Source organism: Spea bombifrons, chromosome 12 (assembly GCF_027358695.1).
Source record: "Spea bombifrons isolate aSpeBom1 chromosome 12, aSpeBom1.2.pri, whole genome shotgun sequence".
Lineage (NCBI taxonomy): Eukaryota > Metazoa > Chordata > Amphibia > Anura > Pelobatidae > Spea > Spea bombifrons.
In genome coordinates, this window is record NC_071098.1 from 1297226 (window position 1) to 1315169 (window position 17944).

The following is a 17944-nucleotide window of genomic DNA, read 5'->3' on the forward strand; positions in this document are numbered from 1 at the left end:
CTGATTCATGACTTTTGATGGAAACACTTAACTGTCAAATTATGCCAAATAAGACACCGACAGGTTGTTGCCATAGAAACTGAAAAGCCTATTAAAAGTTTCTGTGTTGTTTTGATGTGATTAGACCTTCAGAGGCCAGAAGGTAATGTAGTGCATTTAATGTTTCATCTAAGTGGAACATATTAAAAAGGAAAATAGAAATAGCTGTGTTGGTCCAAAAAAGATAGAGTCTTTATAAAAAGGTGATAACTTTCATTGAGCCTACATGGAAAAAAACGTAGACTTGCATAAACTTTCAGGACCTCAGAGGTCTCTTCTTCAGATGTGAAAAGGCCACTGAGGTCCTGAAAGCTTGTGATTTTACCCCAATGCAAGGCATCACCTTCAACTTAAGATGCCATCTAAGTGGAACAGCATCTTGAAAGCCCATTGTCCAACTTAGCAACCCTTCCTGGCTATTGTAGCATCTCCTATACTCTCTCTAATATACACACACACACACACACACACACAGTTTGAGTACCCCTTATCCAAATGTTTTTTTCGGATAAGGGAAGTTCAGATAAAGGATACTCACGACTGGAAAGAGGTGTCTGACCTCTCCTGTAGTCAGTAAATGCTTTCCACGTTCTCTTTTTGGCTTCTACCCGCAGTCCCAGAGCACTTCCAGTCTGTTGTTCAGGCTACCCCACAGCTCTTCCGCTTCCTCTTCCGGACTGGAAGTGCTCTGGTTCCACGGGAAGAAATCTGAACAACGTAGAGAACACAGGTGAGAAGAAAGATCCCTTTTCTGAAATACTTCTGAACACTCAATCAAGTATTCCAATATTACGCCACTTCTACTGTAACAGCACAAACCAAAGAACACAATTCCTGTGGTTTCCATGGTGACTGTATAACTTTCACACTTTCCAGACTTTTCCTTCCATATCAATGGATATCGATATCCAACAGAACAACCCAAATTATTGGATTTGATTAGAATCTCTAATCGATGAGACAATTATAATTGTTCACGTTCCGGCCTACTGTAACTGCACAAACTGTAACAATGTAACAATCATTAATCCATTCCTGTCTCATTTGTCAGGTTGTGAATGCATAATCTATTCGCACAAAAACCCAACAGAATAAAAGTGACTTATAGGACCAGAAGATACTAACATGAAGGTCTCTTAAAAGATTAGTAGCTTCTACTTCAGGTTCTACATCGTTCATGGATTCACAAACGCTGTGCGTTTGTCAGAACTGTTTTCTAAGGCTTCTCAAGCAATGGGGCAATTTTTCTCTGTCTAAATTATGAATTATTTTTCCTGTATTTCACACCAGAAACGCTCACTGCTAGTGGCAGCTGCAAAGCATTGTAGTGTCCTTAGCACTGAATGTATTAAACTAACGAGTTGACCTCGGTCACAGGTTGTTTTTTATTTTTACTTCGAGAACTGTATTTGGATTTTTAAGATTTTGTACAGGATTCTTTTCAGTTATTTTCTAATCTTTTGAACATTTTGTACATTTTTGCTTTTTTAAACTTTGTATTTACAGTCTACTCATTGCAAATAAAAATGTAAAATAAAAAGTATTTTCTTATTCTTCACGGGAGGTTCTCTGTTTAAAATGTATTTTTTTTTATCTAAAATTAATTATTTTTAAAACAAGAACTTCATGTCAAGGAAAACGGATACATCATCTTATTGTTCCAAAAGATAATCAAGTGCTTAGTTGATACCTTTTATTGGCCCAACATAGATAAAGATGTAATATACATCTACAAGCTGTAGGGACCTCAGAGGTCGCTTTCCATCTGAAGAGACCTCCTGTAAAATCTAAGCGTACATCTAATGAGAGGACTAGAGAGATGTAATGATATAATGTACTGTATAAATGTAATAATAATAACAATGAGAACACAGAGGAGCACGGCTTTTTATGGCATCTGGCACTGCATACATTTTGAGTTTACTGACACACGATAATGGGAAAGACAGTTTCAAAGGTTCCATAGATTCCTGAAACTATCAGTCTGTCAAAAGCTAAAATCAATTCAATGAAACGTATCGTTTAAACTCCAGGCATTACATTCTCAAATTCATTAGCAAGAAATACTTGGTACTCACCCTTAGCCCACACAGCGATTGTCCACTAACAATACTTGGAGTATAACAACAGCAACGGAAACCTGCAATGTTTCTCGGTGAGCTTCGGAAATTTAAAGTGTCCAATACGATGGAATGACAGACATTCTAGAACTGATTGTTAAATAAATACAGCAGCTTTAATCACCAAATCAGAGGAAGGACACAAAGACAACGAGTTAAAAAAATTATACATAATAATAATGCTTCACATGAGCTCGCTAAATGAGTAGACTGTCTATCACAGGCGTGTAGTCAGGGACTTTATCCACATAGCGGAGCAATGGTGTCCAGCGACTTGGAACATACAAAAGATCTATTCACTAAAGAGAGAGCCAACAGGAGATTTGTGATCATAACACCCTGACTTCACTATACACTGCCAAGTCGCCAACTCTAGTGACCATCAGAAAGTGCTTGCCCTGCCCTGTATAATGTATAAACAGTGAGATTTCTTCAATCTGCTTACTCATTAAGTTATACATTATGTAGGGCTCAGCAATCTTGTAATGGAGTAATTATTTATAATGAATTCTTACTCTCCTGCAAACTCCCCCTTTAGTGAATATACCCCAGAGCAACTTTAGCGCACCCCCTAACTACCTAAAGATCCATAGCAAACACACCCCAAACTGTCCTGAGGAGCCTTTAACCCAGGCAGTTGGGTTCAGCAGTAAACCTGGCAGCACCGTGTGTGATATTGGCACATGGGGGGCAGCAAGAGGGGATCCGATCAGCAGCGGAGCACAGAAATGGGGGCTGGGATAGGGGCTTCGGTTATATCACCAATAATCGATACATTATATATTCGCATTGAATGAGGGGAGACCCTTTAATGACAATACAGGTAGACTCAGGGCCGGCCGAAGACTTAACGCCGCCTGGGGCGAAGTTTAAAATGACGCCCCCCCCCTCCCGACGCCGGAAATTGACGCCACTTCCGGCGCTCATCATTACAAGCCGGCACCGAGTCTGAACAGGGAGACTCGCCGCAGAGGAGAGAGAGAGGGGCGCCGAGCGGGTAAGCGAAAACTACTCGGTGCCCCTCTCTCTCTCCTCCGCTTCAAACAAACAACCAAAAAAACGCTTGGGGCGGCAAAGTGCCGCCCCTTCTAAAGTGCCGCCTGGGGCAATTGCCCCAGTCGGCTCCATTGTAGGGCCGGCCCTGGGTAGACTGTTAGCGTTATCCAGTTGTCACACGGCTATGAATTCTCCCAGTTTGGCCATTTAAAGGCGGACGCCTGAGATTGCTGCCTGCACCCTTTGCCCCGCAGTGTGTAGAATACATCAATTATGCCTCTGGAGGGTATTTACACACAGACCGCACCTGTCAGGCTACAATGCAGACGGTGGCATTCAGGGGGCTCCAGTTCTAAAAGTCCAAAATGGATGTCGTGCCAGGGACCACAGGGTGCTTGGAGGGCCTTGAAGGAGCTGGTGAGTTTGTCACGATATGGGGGTCACATTTATTCTGCATGTAATTAATTACCCTGTCTCATGAGGCCTGGCAGGCCAGTGCTTTATTCAAGTAATTAACTGTTATTAATATCTCTATAGAATAATCTATATATATATTATACATGCCCCGACATCAACTTGTAACTAAAATGCTTGTGAGGAAACAATGACATTAATAACTTGTGTCACCCTAGCATAGTTCTCTCTATTTATCGTAAAAAGGGCCCCCAAGCAGCTGATTTATCTACTTACCCCGGTGAGGATAGTTTTTTTTTTGTTTTACACAGATTTCATGTGATTCGGAACGAGCGGGATTATGGCGTCCGGCCTCCCGTGAGGTAAAATATGGTTTTCTGGTTTACCAGGTGCAAGGGAAATAGGACCTGGCAGAGATAGCCATGTACCCCCTACAGGTGGTAATTTGCCCCCAGCGGATGCCTCTCAGACCCTCGGCCGGGTACCCGCTGCAGGCGCCCCTCCCCCCACGCACAGGTAGGCTGCGTCATCCGCTTACTCTAGTCAGACTGCGGCCACGGAATCTCCCGCGCTTTGTGTCTGGTAGCGGAGCCTGAGTGATATGGTGAGTTGGGTCTGGAACTGTGTCCCTCATAAATACCCCAAATACTACCCCTACCCCGCACCCCAGTGTACACATACTACTCCTCAAGTACTACCTCATGGATACTACAGAATACACTCTTTACCCCTCAAATACCTCATAGATACCACAATATACACTCAGTACCCCTCAAATATCGCATAGATCCCCACAATACTGCCTGCACCAAAATATATATGCAGTACCCCTCAAATGCTATTTCAGTTACCCCTAAATACTGCCTGCATCAAAATATACACTTCTTACCCTTCAAATGCTACCTCATAGATACCACAATATACACTCAGTACCCCTCAAATACCTCATAGCTACCCCAAATACTTCCTGCACCAAAATATACACTCAATACCCCTCAAATGCTATTTCCTAGATACCCATGATACTGCCTGCACCCCAATATACACTCCTTACCCCTCAAATCCTACCTCATAGCTACCTCAATATACACTCACTACCCCTCAAATACCTCATAGATACAGCAATATACATGTACTACCCCTCAAATACTAGGTCATAGATACCCCAAATACTGGCTGCACCCCAATATACACACTACCCCTCAAATACTACCTCATAGATACCCCTATGCACTCACTACCCCTCAAATACTACCTCATAGGTACCCCAATATACACTCACTACCCCTCAAATACCTCATAGATACAGCAATATACTCGCACTACCCCTCTAATACTACCTCATAGATACCCCTATACACTCACTACCCCTCAAATACTACCTCATAGGTACCCCAATATACACTCACTACCCCTCAAATACTATTTTAGTTATCCCCAATACTGCCTGCACCCAAATATACACTCCTTACCCAACAAATGCTACCTCTTTGATACCCTAATATACACTTCATACCCCTCAAATACTTCAGATACCCCAATATCACTCACTACCCCCTAAAATACTACCTCATAGATACCCCAAATACTGCTATTACCCTGCACCCCAATGTACTCACTATCCCTCAAATATTTATATATATATTGTATACTTTCCTCTGTGTATTTACCCCAGTTACCCTAAACTCATCGGGGTTGTATGAAATGTCTGAGGGTTTCAATTTCAAATAAACACTAGAATATGTGAATATTTTCCCAGACAGACCCCAAAGGAATCATTTGGGTGGTCAGGACATCTTAGTAGATGCACTATCAATAGTAAGTAAATGGGGGGGGGGGTTGATCTTACTAAGTCCACCAAGTCCAACCCTTCCACCTAGGCTTTTGATCCAAAATAATGCAAAAATCCCTAATTAAGCAGTTTTTGCAAATTTTTCCTCCTTGACTCCACAAGGCAATCAGCACTCTCCTTTTATCAAGAAGCTCTAAAATATTAACGTTTATACTATCATTTATAGCTCTTTATGTTCTGCTTTTCTAAAAAAATATCCAGACCATGTTTGAAGGCATCTATTGAATATGATAGAGCCACCTGTCTTGCCAGTGAATTCCACACCTTTATTGTCCTCCCTGTAAATGTAACTAATATTAACTACTATATAATTGGCATGAAAAATGTATTTTAGATGGTGGTGTTTTTATCCAGGGAATCTTAACAGTACTTTGGATTGAGTGCAATGATTGAACCCAACTATATCGGAGGTGCAGAACCCAGACAAAAGCAGAACAAAGAGGAACTGTTAGGAGGAGTCCCTGGGCAATGCTTCACAGTTAATTGCCTTTGGTCAAAACTTGGCATCAATGCTAAGGGCACAACAGGGGGGCATTTATATAGCCAATTACCCACTCTTACACATAGCGACCATCTACCTTTGGAAAAGGCTCATCCACAGCAAAATACCCTATAAATTCTCACGTAATGAGTTCTGTGCTTTTTTGATGCCTGTTAAATGTGTCCCCATGGATGGTTCAAGAACCGTTGCTGGTTCTTTTTATCCCAATAATGCGGTCAAATGGAAGAAAACTTAAGATAATTATATTAGAGGCCAATCGTCACCCTCTTTTGGTCAGTTACAGTACTACAGGTGCCGTGAGGTTTACTGCTAAAGACAGAAATTTAATAGATTACATTTTAGCCATTGTTTTTATGCGTCCTTTTTTCTTTTCTTTTTTTGTAGCAGAAATTGACGGTGTAAGGCAATGTGCAGTTTTGTAGACTTTAATCTGTTGGAAAGTTCAGCTCACCAGAGTTCCCCCACTCTTGCTCTTCATAACAAATATTAGCTGTAAGGCATGCAAGGGAGGATGTGATATAATTAAGATTTTGTCCGAGGCTTTATTGTAAGCTTTGCATTCTGCAGCAAAGTTGTCAAAGTTCATCATGATTGTTCCTTTCAAATATAATCCTGTCCATGCATATGTGACACCGTAATTTTATTTTTAATACTTTCTATTGTGTTTTAATCAGAAAATGAAAACACATCCTGGGTGGAAGACGTTACATGAAGCACCGCAGATGTGAGTAAAAAGACTTATTCTCCCTCTCCTAAAGTTGATGTTCTACAAATATGTTGAGCTGGGTCTAGCATATCAGACTATAAGGCTTTATCTGCATCGCTTCAGCTGAATCAATAGGTAACTTTGCTGTTGACTTGTTTAGTTGTCAGGTCCCTTAGGGGAAATGCTTTGTGTCAATGTTTCATTAAAACATGAATTCTTCAGACACTGGCAGTTCTTGTGTGCGGCTGGAAGAAGGTTTCTGATGTTAAGATCCTAATTAGTTCACAGAATCATAGCAGATGCCACTTGGCTAAACTTAAACTTGCCACCAAGGAGTCAATTTGTTGCGCTGGGTGCATTAATATAAATAGATTGAGTTACAGCTCTGTGTACCCCATGCTTTCTTTGCGTGTGCCCCTCCAGGCTCCGCTTAGGTATTTACTTTTTGTTTCAGTGGAAGCTACAAAATTCTGCACCAGACACATTTCCATAATTTTGTTCTTTAATTGTTTAACCAGTTATTTGATGTTAACTTTATTTGAACTATGAAAATCTTATATTGTCTGTTCAGCTCATAAATCTTTTATGAATCTCATAATTCTCATGTTAATTATATTTGGTATAACCATGACATCAAGAAAAATGCATAAAAAGACAATTGGTGCATTTTCTTTGTCTGTAAAGTCAGATTTAGTGGAACCTACCACCTAAGCAGCTGTGCCGCTGGTGAGATAAAATTAAGTATTGCCTAACGATTAACTTTTTGGAACAAGGTATATTGTAAACTGCATGGAGTTAAAATAACTACCTGTGTTTGATTTTACTCTTCATGGCCTTCCCATAATCATTCAGGTACTTTGCAATCATTATTTAGCAGATCTCCCTGGGGGTAAGTCACGTTCTTTCCCTATACTGTGTGTCCCGTTCCCTCCCACCTCTGTGGCCGCTTAATGTAAAACGTCTTCTCTAAGCTGCCAAAAACCAGCCACAACCAGGGCTGTTAAATATTCCTCCTGTTTCAAACATTACAAATTAACCCACCAGCTGCTTTGAAAAGGATGAAGAAGAGATCTTCCAGCATCATGTGAGCTCAAACCAGACCTTGTGACCTAGTGGTCTGGTTATGGTTGATAAATGGCACCCACTTTCAATGCCTTATTATCTAAACAAAGCAACATGTTTTGAGCCATGCGAAAAGAGGAAGTGATACTTGGTCCCCTGTCCAATGCTCCTTAATCAATAATTTGCAGCATTGTAATGGTTAGGAATAGACCAGCATTTAGAAGGTTTGATTATTAGAGGTTTACCAAAAATGATATTCATTTATTTCAACATTCACATGGAAAAAACCCTTTTACTGTAAAAATGCAATTGTTTTGTACATAGACATAACTTTTTATTATAAGTGATATATTTAGCATTACTGACAGAAGATCCATTATTCTTCATAATATGACCTTGTATCATAAGCAAGCTTTTTATGATCGACCTTCTCTAAAATTGCAGGGCAACAAACTTTTGTGAGGCAGGTTGTTCTGGAGAGGTAATATAACTGGATGCTAGACTCTGCATATCTCTCTATATAAACTTAATTGATCTCAACCTGGCAAGCAATCCTGCCTAGTTTAATTGCTGGATTGTCTAAATATGAAAGTGTGTTGTAAGAGCTCCATGAAGGTCAATCTTGCCTGGATGGATTGATACATGAACCTTCCTTTTGATTTACTCCATAAAACTCATATTTTTTTCATTTTTTGACCTGTACGTTTAGTGTATGAGTTTGGGTTATTTAAATAGTTAACTGAATAGAATACATTACCTATGTTTTCATAAACGAGGTTTAAAAACATTCTTCATTAAAAAAATAAGTCAGGGATCACAATGGCGTAGGAAATCATAGATGGGTGGGGGTTAATGAGAGTTGGCATTACGTTTTAGGTGCAAGCCACAATCACATTTGCTGAGAGCGTGCACAATCCCAGAGGACTGTACTCATACCAGCTTAATCACTGCAATAATTGAATTTAAATGCCCAAATTATAGGTTAATTAGTTACCAATAACTTTATTAAATTCCCAACTTTTGGAAAAGTCCAGCCAGTGCATAATAGATTTGCTTTGTTTTTCACACTGATTTTTATTAACACGGCTGTATCGCTTATTCTTCAGAGCCCCTGTAATCTTGGTTTATCGTGTAGTTGTAATAATGTTGTGTGTGACACCCAATAATGATACATTTCACTGTATGTCATATTTTTTTTTCTCTTGACTTGTAACACAAAATAAGACATTGAATGCTCTGAAAGCGAACCCCGTGCCTTTATGAATTAAAATAATGTGATAGACTTTTTCTTCTATCCTAAAGTGCCATAATACATAAATACAAAACTATTGTAAAACATAAACATACGCAGCTTTACTTATCCCTGATTTATCTGAAAATGTCTTGTTCAACAGATTTCTGTGGTTCATTGACAATCCCTCTAAATCTACCTTCTCATGGAGAATTCGCTTATACCAGAAGAGTCCTTATGGACTCAAAAAACAAAACAAAAAAAGCGTTATCAATGTAGTCCGGGCCTGTTGCACTAAATGCTCAGCAGGAGACGTGTATGGCTACATTTTGGTTTCGCTGGCCTCGCTGTGTTCTGCGAGTACAAAGGCCGGGTTATCATATCCTGTCTTTATCTTCGCCCTCGCGTCCTTTTCATTGTATAGACAAAAGGCGCAGTGTGGCGTTTCCACCTCCACTGTTTTGCTGAAGTTGGAGAAATCCACCCGATATTTGCCTTCCTTGGTTTTTGATACAATCGGTGCAAATCGATACCCCCAGCGTATCTCATCTGGGATATAGGAAGTGCGGACTTGGCAGGTGGCACTCGTGGCCTCCACTGTACCATCGAGGAAGACCACCAATTCGAACTCATGCTGGAGTAATGTCTCGGCTGACATTTCGAAGAAAGGACTTTTTTTGTCTATGACGTGATAGATGGTCAACGGAGAAACAAAAAACAGATTCTCATTCCCAGCATCCACTAAAAATTCAATATTAACTTGATCTAAAATAATGGTTTCCCCTTCAGGCGTCACCGTGGTTTTCAGTAGTTTTCCGTAGATGTGGCTACCTATTAACATGGTCTTCCTGAGGTTTGCCACTCTGATGAGCAGGCAGAGCTTTCCACCTCTTTTACTGATGACAGCATTTTTACTAAAAGTGATGGTTTTTCCCCTTTTCTTTGGTCGAGAAATTTTGGCCAGGATAGCCCCACACATGAAAGAGTTGATTATAACTCCTAGAATGGACTGAATAACAAGAAGAAAAATAGCTGTGCCGCACTGCTCGGTCACACATCGAAACCCATAACCAATGGTTACTTGAGTTTCCAGAGAAAAGAGAAAGGATGAAGTAAGTCCATTAATGTTTTCCACGCATGGGGTGTGGTTAACAGAAGGGTTAAACTCTGGAAGATCCTTGTGCAGATACGCAACGGCGTACCACAGCAAGCCAAAAAGAAACCAGCTGCCCAGAAACGCTGAAATAAAAATGGTCATCTTGTACCTCCATCTGAGGTCCAAAATCGTGGTCCAAATGTCAGCCAAGAATGCCAACCGTGATTCCTCTTCCACATTTCCAAACTCGATGTTGCATCTTCCATCCTTAGACACGAGTCTGTTTCTTGACCTCTTGTGTCCCGAGAACAAATTGGTGTTTAATTTCCTCCTGAGGTAGGAGAACATTCTTATCGATGTTACCTAGAATACAAGAAATCAGACATATTTTGTTTTAATCTCCCAATGGCAGACTGCACGTTATGTACAACAGAAAGGTCACTCTTAGAGGTACATCTGTGTATAAAACCAAACTCATTGGCTGTTAGGTTTATTATCTTTATTTTTACAGCAAAAGTTGCTGGATTTTACCTTATTTTACTTCCTGCTTTGCTGTAATCCTCTTCACTGATTAGTGAAATGCTCAGTTCCAAGTTCATCTTGTTATTTTAGCATGAGAAAAGTAAAAAACTAACTAGAGTTGGCAGGGTATGAAGATATGAGATCGACCTAATGGGAATGCTTCACAATAACAAGATACCTGTCCCTTTTAACTGTGCGGGCGAGTCTCCTTGAATGTTCAATCAAATCTGTGTTTTATTCTTCAAATGATGCGATTTCGGCAGCTATATGTTCCTTTGGGGGTCCTAACAAAGCACAAGATGTATAAACTAATTATGAGACCTAAACTTATTATAATTTACTCCCCCCATATTTAGTCATGACATTTATAGAAAAGGGTTATTTTTGTGTCCAAATATTGTATATTGCAAGTCTATCCCTCATCATCCCAGGCTTCCAGACAGAATAGTAGGCAATAGTTCTCATACAAATATGTTGACAACTTGTTTCAAGTAATCATTTTTTTTTCTTATACAAACTAGGGGAGCGTACAACCTAAAAAAACAGAAAAGGCAGACACCATGGGGCGTCCAACCTGCGGCCCTCCAACTGCTGCAGGACTACATCTCCCATCCTCATCAGCCAGCCCCTTAGCTGGAAGAGCATTATGGGAGATGTAGTCCTGCAGCAGCTGGAGGGCCACAGGTTGGACGCCCCAGGCATATACCTTCAGATTCCCCGGAAACAGTGCATACCAAGTATATAGCGTTCAAAAAACTTTCGAAGACATAAATATTGGGGATTCCATCATACTATATGGCCATACATTGCTTCGCCCCCCACTATGTTAAAGTACCCTTAGGAATCACCAAACTAATTTTTGGTGAAGCAGCTGTGTACTGGAGATTTCTCAGACAGGTATAAATCTGTAAACCAAGTAATAGTACAGAACTAAAAACAATAAGAAAACAAAATAATGTGGAATATAAGACAGTATATCCTGGGAGTAAAGTACACAATGATGAGGCAGTAGCAGTAAACCAGAATCTGGATAATTGATACAATAACACTTCGACAACATCTGGTACCAAACTGGGAGTTCGTGAAGATTTTTGTTCTAAGCATAATGTATACCTTCTATAGATTTGAGTTGTTGCATTTCTCTGTTAAGTTATTCACACCACTAGCCTTATGAAGGAAACATTGATAGAGCGATGACAGTAACAATGTCGGTCAAACGTGATTCTTAAAATGCCAATCCTGGGCATGCAAAGTGATCTGGAAATTGTGTCAGAAGGGATTTGACCTGTGCCTCATAATGCTATGGATTACCTTTTTAGTTATTGACCATTTTAATTATACCGAGATAAGTGTGTTTGGGATACTAGATGCACAATATCTGTTTTCTTTGGTTGTTTGCTGTCTATCAGCCTGTTCAAAAATTCTTTCCAAAACAACAATCATCCTTCCGTATAAAATATTTGTAATGGCATGAAATACCCTGGCCCCCAAAAGAAAAGTATCCTGTGTCCTAGCTCAAGGACAGAACCATCGTATTCTAGACAGGCTGTCCAGGAACAGCAAACTTTAATAATTAACTGCACTGCTGAATCCCGCGGCAGTTTAATGAGGGACATAAATATTATGGCTAGAAAAAATGGGTAAGTTCCACAGCGAGGTTTTCAGCAAGCATTTAGAGAGTGACTTGCAGTATCGTAATGAAATTCTGGCTCAGTACATTACTTTGCTTCATAAAGGCACGGTTGGATGAGTTTGGTGTGGAAGAACTTGACCATCCGCACAGATCCCTGACCTAAAAAATTGAACACCTTTTGGATGAACTGGAATGGAGATTGTGAGCTCCAACATCAGTGTCTAACCTCCTAAATGCTCTACTGGATGAATGGAAGCCGTTATGGCTGCAAAGGAGGAACCAACTTCATATTAATGTCTATTTGGAATGTGATGTCATCAAAGTCTCTGTCCGTATAGTGTATATGTACTAAACCTGAAATTTCCCAATCTATTTGCACACACTATGTCTGTAGATTTAAACGATTACGTTTTTAATGTATAATACTGATGCGGTGTGCTTTTTTTGGTTTGTTATATATAATGTATATCTGTCAACCTGCCGTAAGAGGGGCTTAATTTGGAAAACACTGAAAGCAAATGCCAAATGTGTGGAGAGCTCGGGGATCCATAAAGACAAACACAGGAAAAGTGATAACGGAAACGAGGCGTAAAAGCTTAGGGATTTGGCATCACAGATGTGAATTGTCACCTTCACAGAGATGTTTCAGCTGACTGAACAGTTCAAAATCATATGAAGTGGATTGAAAACCAGCACATCCCTGGGTTAGAACATTAAGGCATATTAAAGCATTTCTTATCGCAAGTACGTTCTAAAAGGAATTTATGATGCAAATTCTTTTCAGCTTTATAAGAGTGGTAGTGGTATCATAAAGTAAAGATTTGATCTTTTTAAACCTTGAGAAGGATTCTGGTGCAATGTTTAAAAGGGGGTATTATCACCATAAAACACAACTGAAGGGTCTTCTATGGAGATAGGCCCGGTTTTTAAACTTTCTTTAAGAGTCGATGTATAAATTCATTGCAAACACACAGTAAAGTGCCTGAAAAACGGACCTCCGTGTCCTCTGAGTTGTAACTCTGTGCTATCGCTTGAATGGTTTCATGCATTTTATTCTTGCTTTGTAAACCAGCAAATAATTTGCATTGATCTTTATGTATATTATTTTTATAGAAATAAAGCAATGATAATTGGTGTGCATATTTAATGGAGCTTCTTATCGTTATAAAATTCTGTGAAATGGATTATAAAATGTTTTTGGTGACCGTAGATGTTGACTGGGTCAGAGGTTCGTTAAAGAAAAATAGTGAGTTTAAATGCTGTGAAGCATTTTTTTTTTTGCTTGATAATGCTATGTTTGGACAATCAGGTGTCGTTTCTTTTGCCAGTTTATATGATTTTTCATAAAGGGCAAAATTTGAGAAGCGACTGTTATAGAATGTTTCACAATTTTTATTGTTTGTGCATTTTTTTTGCTTTTTATGGCTTACCACGAGGTGGTTAGAGAAGTTTTATCTTTGCATAGTGAATGATCCATAACTATATTGAGCTGTCATGTGGTAACGTTAAACAATGCTTTAAAGAAGAATTTGTGCAATAAACTGCCTCTGAGCGTCAGGCTTGAGGTAAAAATAATCATATTAAGTAAACAATTAATTTCCCATAATTGTTAGTGTTTACATGAGATATGCTATATACTCATTTCAGAGGCTTGCATGGCATCTGGTTGTCAACTTTCTCGCTCAGAATCCAGCAGTCTGGACCTGCGTGGCTCCTGTTTCCTGCACAGATTTACACTAAACTTGTGATATTGAGGACTTTAATACTATTGTCATTGACAATCTACAGACATGACCATTAATTAGTTAAGTTACGATTTGATGGAAACTATAAAATCAGTTTGTACAACCTTTCACCTTCCGACTGGATGTTCTCTGGGGCTCAATACCGTCATGCTTTTGTTTAAAAAAAAAAAAAAAAAAAAAAAGTTGCTGCAGCGATTAATCTCGTATCACCTCGGACATAAATGTGCCTCCTGGCTCTCCCTCGTCAAATCTTGCATTGGCTTTGTAAGTGCATTCACATCCGCTTATAAGTAGTGATTTTGAGGATACATTTGGATGATCTTTTATTTATATAGTGCCAGCAATTTACGCAGCGATTAATACAATACATAAATTCAAGGGGTATGACAAGACGAGAACTGACAGAGTAAGACAAACCGATACATTACGTGGAGAGGCTCGGCTTGCAAGCTTACAATCTTGATAGCTGGTTATTGCAAAAACCTACATTTGTGAGTGACTGGGGAATTATACGGCTTCTGTAACAAAGGTGGGTTATTCACGTAAGTGAGAACTGAGTTTGTAGGAGAGTTAAGATTTAATTATAAATTCTGCACAGCCTCAGAAATATTTCTCTACTAGAAGAGTTTGGCAGACACTGTATGATTTATAGTTACATCAATTGGATTTCTTGATTGAGCTATGCATTATGCAGGGCCAGCTCACAAACACTCTCTGAATAAATATATCCCAGCAAAGAGTTTAACTACACATGGCCGCTATTACATCTACATTTAATACAATTATAGTGATTAAGCCATTCTTTTTCTTAACTGTGCATCTTGTAACAAAAATACTTATAAATCCACCACAACCAAGTTAATTTATATAGCCAACATGTTGCATGCCTGACCCTCGTAACTGTCTCAAAATTCTGCCTTCTGCAGCCAACTTATGAGTACTAATTGTTAATTTTACCAAACACACACACACGGAAGCAAATCATTAGTCTTTCCTATAATATTAATCCTAACCTTAGGAGTCGTATAAGCATCGATGCACCCAGAGGGCATCTATGGAGGATGTATTTTGAAAACAGTGCTCTGGGACATCTTGAAAGGCTGTTCAATGGTTAATTATAATCCTCATTTTCAGTGATATATTCCTCTCTACTTTGGGGGACATAACATTCCCATTTGGCATTCTATAACTTCACTTCACTTTGTCTGTTATTTCACTCCCGGCATCGCCTCTGCAAGTCAATAATGACTCGGGGCATGCATAGTCCCGACGGCTATTCTGCTGTCATCTCACGTAATTCACCTGAAAATCAAAAGTTTACGTGAAGCTGAACAGAAGAGCCCTGCGGTCTCCAGAGGCTGAGGTTTGTGAAACGGCTTGCTCTCACCTTCATCCTTATCCAATATTAAATACACCAAAAGATCACTTCATCTCTGAAGGCCAACTAGATTGTTTGGTACTAGAAGTGTTTTAAGAACTTTTTTTTTTCCAACTTAGTTTAATATTGGGGATTACCCCCTCCCCATTATTTGTTTAATTCTGTTTTATTCCTATCACGCTCTGCATACAACCAGCATCCTCCCGTGTGAACCATCACGCAGATCTTTAATGTACCTTGTTACACCGTCTGCTGCCCTTCCAGCAAGTCGCAGGATGGTGGGTTATATCTGCACTCCAGCAGCCTTTAGCTGCCTGTAATGAGAACAACCTTATATATATGCAGCCGGCTTCTTCTACCTGTAAAAAGGTGAAGGGGGAGTGGAGTGAATTGCTTTAACCATTTCAAGACATTAAACTATATGAGGCCAGCGCTAGAAAAAGCCTTATCCGTTATTGCCACCTCCTTCTATAAATGGGCAGCACTTTTACATTTGAAGTTGAATGCTAAACAAAGTGTACAGTATGTGCCTCAACTATATGTCCTGCACTGCGTGTGTGTATATTATTGTAACATTTTATTGTTTGCTGAAAGTTTGTAACACCCTGGCAATGAGAAACATTTAAATATTTGGTTTCATTATAAGGACTGTCAATAACCAACCTACTTATTTTTCTGTTTATCGAGCTGTTTAGTGTGGATAAAGCGCCACTTGTTCCCTTTGATATATTTCTATTTTCTGTAATTTCCTTTCCTCCTTTTTAATATTTCCCCTAGAATTCTAGGACCCTGAGTATGTATGTCCTGCACTGTAATCACCAGGTCATTTCCACTACAAAACACAGAACGCTTTAAAAGATGCTCAGCGGATGAACTGGCGTGCTGTCCTCGTGCTGCAATGCATCTCTTCTTGTGAAATAAGCATTTTGCAAGATAAGGGAATGGCTGTGCTGCGACTAAGTGCTTACTTGAGAGTGTATTTAAAGTGAATGTGCTTAAAACAGGGTATACTTGTAATAGTTTAATAATATATAATAAACCAGGCCTGGGTCTGTAAGGTTCCTCCAATTCCCAGCTCTCTTGCCAGGCAGATTATCCCTGCAGATTAGGTCTGAAGGTGACATTTCAGACTATTTATGTAGAAAGGTGCATAAGGAGGTAAAGTTTGAAGGGTATATTTACCTGTAACAAAAACCTCTGCAACCTAACAGCCGCTTTCTCTTCAGTCTATATAACTTTTGTTCTCTTTTGTTTGATATACTTTGTTGTCTTGTTTTTTCCCACGATAGTCAATGCAGCAGGTACGCGAGTCACGGAATGCCACTAATCTTTGGAAACCATTACCTAATATACTGGGTCTGCTTGGCTAGTGAGTAAATGTGAGAGGTGGGAAAGGTTGGTTCTCCGGCCTTAAGGCTGAGGACACATTGAGGTATATTTGAAGCCCCCAGATTTGCTCTGTTGGGGTGGTCTCTCAGTGAAGTCACTAGAACTTGTAGTGTGTTTTCCATATTATTATTATTATTATTATTATTATTACAATGTGAGTGGAACATCATGGCTTCATATCCACAGTTGGCTGTTGGCTACTCAAGTTTTCTCTGCTCCAGTCCCATCTGTATTAGATATGGACCGGGTCGTCCTCTCAATCAACACAGACATGTATTTTCATTTAATACTTGTCTGTTTTATTCTGTCGGGTTAATGTTTTTTTTTTTCTCAATTTTGTTGCTAAATATACCAGTTTATAGAATGAAATGGATGTTCCCTCTGTCTCCTGGATGTGATTTGGTTCATTTTTTATGTTGCTGCATTTTTCCCTTAAGGCATTACGAACGGGAAGCGTAGCTGTTATGATCAAGTAGCAACATCAGACTTGAAATGTTACTCTGTAAGTTTGGGCTCCACACGACCCAAAACAACCCAGCAGATGGAGCTGTTCCCTGGGGCAGGTACTGCAGTGTTCATAGGAACAAATTATCACAAAAATCAGTTTGGGATCAGGCAAGGCAGCCTTCACTTTATTGTAAAGCATCCTAATTAAGTTCATGATCAAAATAATAAGAATTCGACTATACCGCTTTGTTAAATGCCCTATGCTGTGTTTAAAGTAAGCATGTTCAATACCAACTTCCCTGCAATAGTACAAGGGTCTAGAAATAAACTCTAGTCTGTGACAATTATGATTTCTGATCCAATCTTTCTGCTTCTTACTAATGTCTCGTATGTAGAAAAGCTGCGACAGAGACTCTTTTGGTTATTATTGTATACTGCTGCTTGCTTGAGTGCTTTAGCAACACAATATGTACATAAATAACCTGCCACAATGCCCTGGCACACACACTGTGACAATCTCCCCGTTATCACGGCCTGGCAGTCACACGTTGATCCGTAAAGCAGGGCTGTTAGCAATCAATCCAGCACGGGGCAGCCGGCGGAGAATCCCAGCGCTTATCCCTCTCACTGCTGGCGGCTCTGGGTAGTGCCGGGACAGGTAGGTATTAATGGCCGTTTCAAATATCAAATATGTTAGTTTATTCACGTAAAGCCAGTAAATTCAGTAGGACTACGGAAATAATTAATAATGTATCATTTGACAATATCATTAACATATGTTATGGCATACTGGTATAGAAGGAGGGGGGGTC

The 17944-nt window shown here is 39.7% G+C and overlaps 1 protein-coding gene across 1 annotated transcript; it reads right to left on the reverse strand.

Annotated features, from left to right (window-relative positions):
* Positions 1 to 8015: 8015 nt before the first annotated feature.
* KCNJ1 (potassium inwardly rectifying channel subfamily J member 1) lies at positions 8016 to 15598 on the reverse strand. Its single transcript, XM_053452357.1, has 2 exons — positions 15533 to 15598; positions 8016 to 10381 (listed from the first exon to the last, which is right to left on the reverse strand). Exon 2 carries the CDS (start codon positions 10364 to 10366, stop codon positions 9245 to 9247), a length of 1122 nt encoding a protein of 373 aa, XP_053308332.1. The 5' UTR covers positions 10367 to 10381; positions 15533 to 15598; the 3' UTR covers positions 8016 to 9244.
* Positions 15599 to 17944: the final 2346 nt, after the last annotated feature.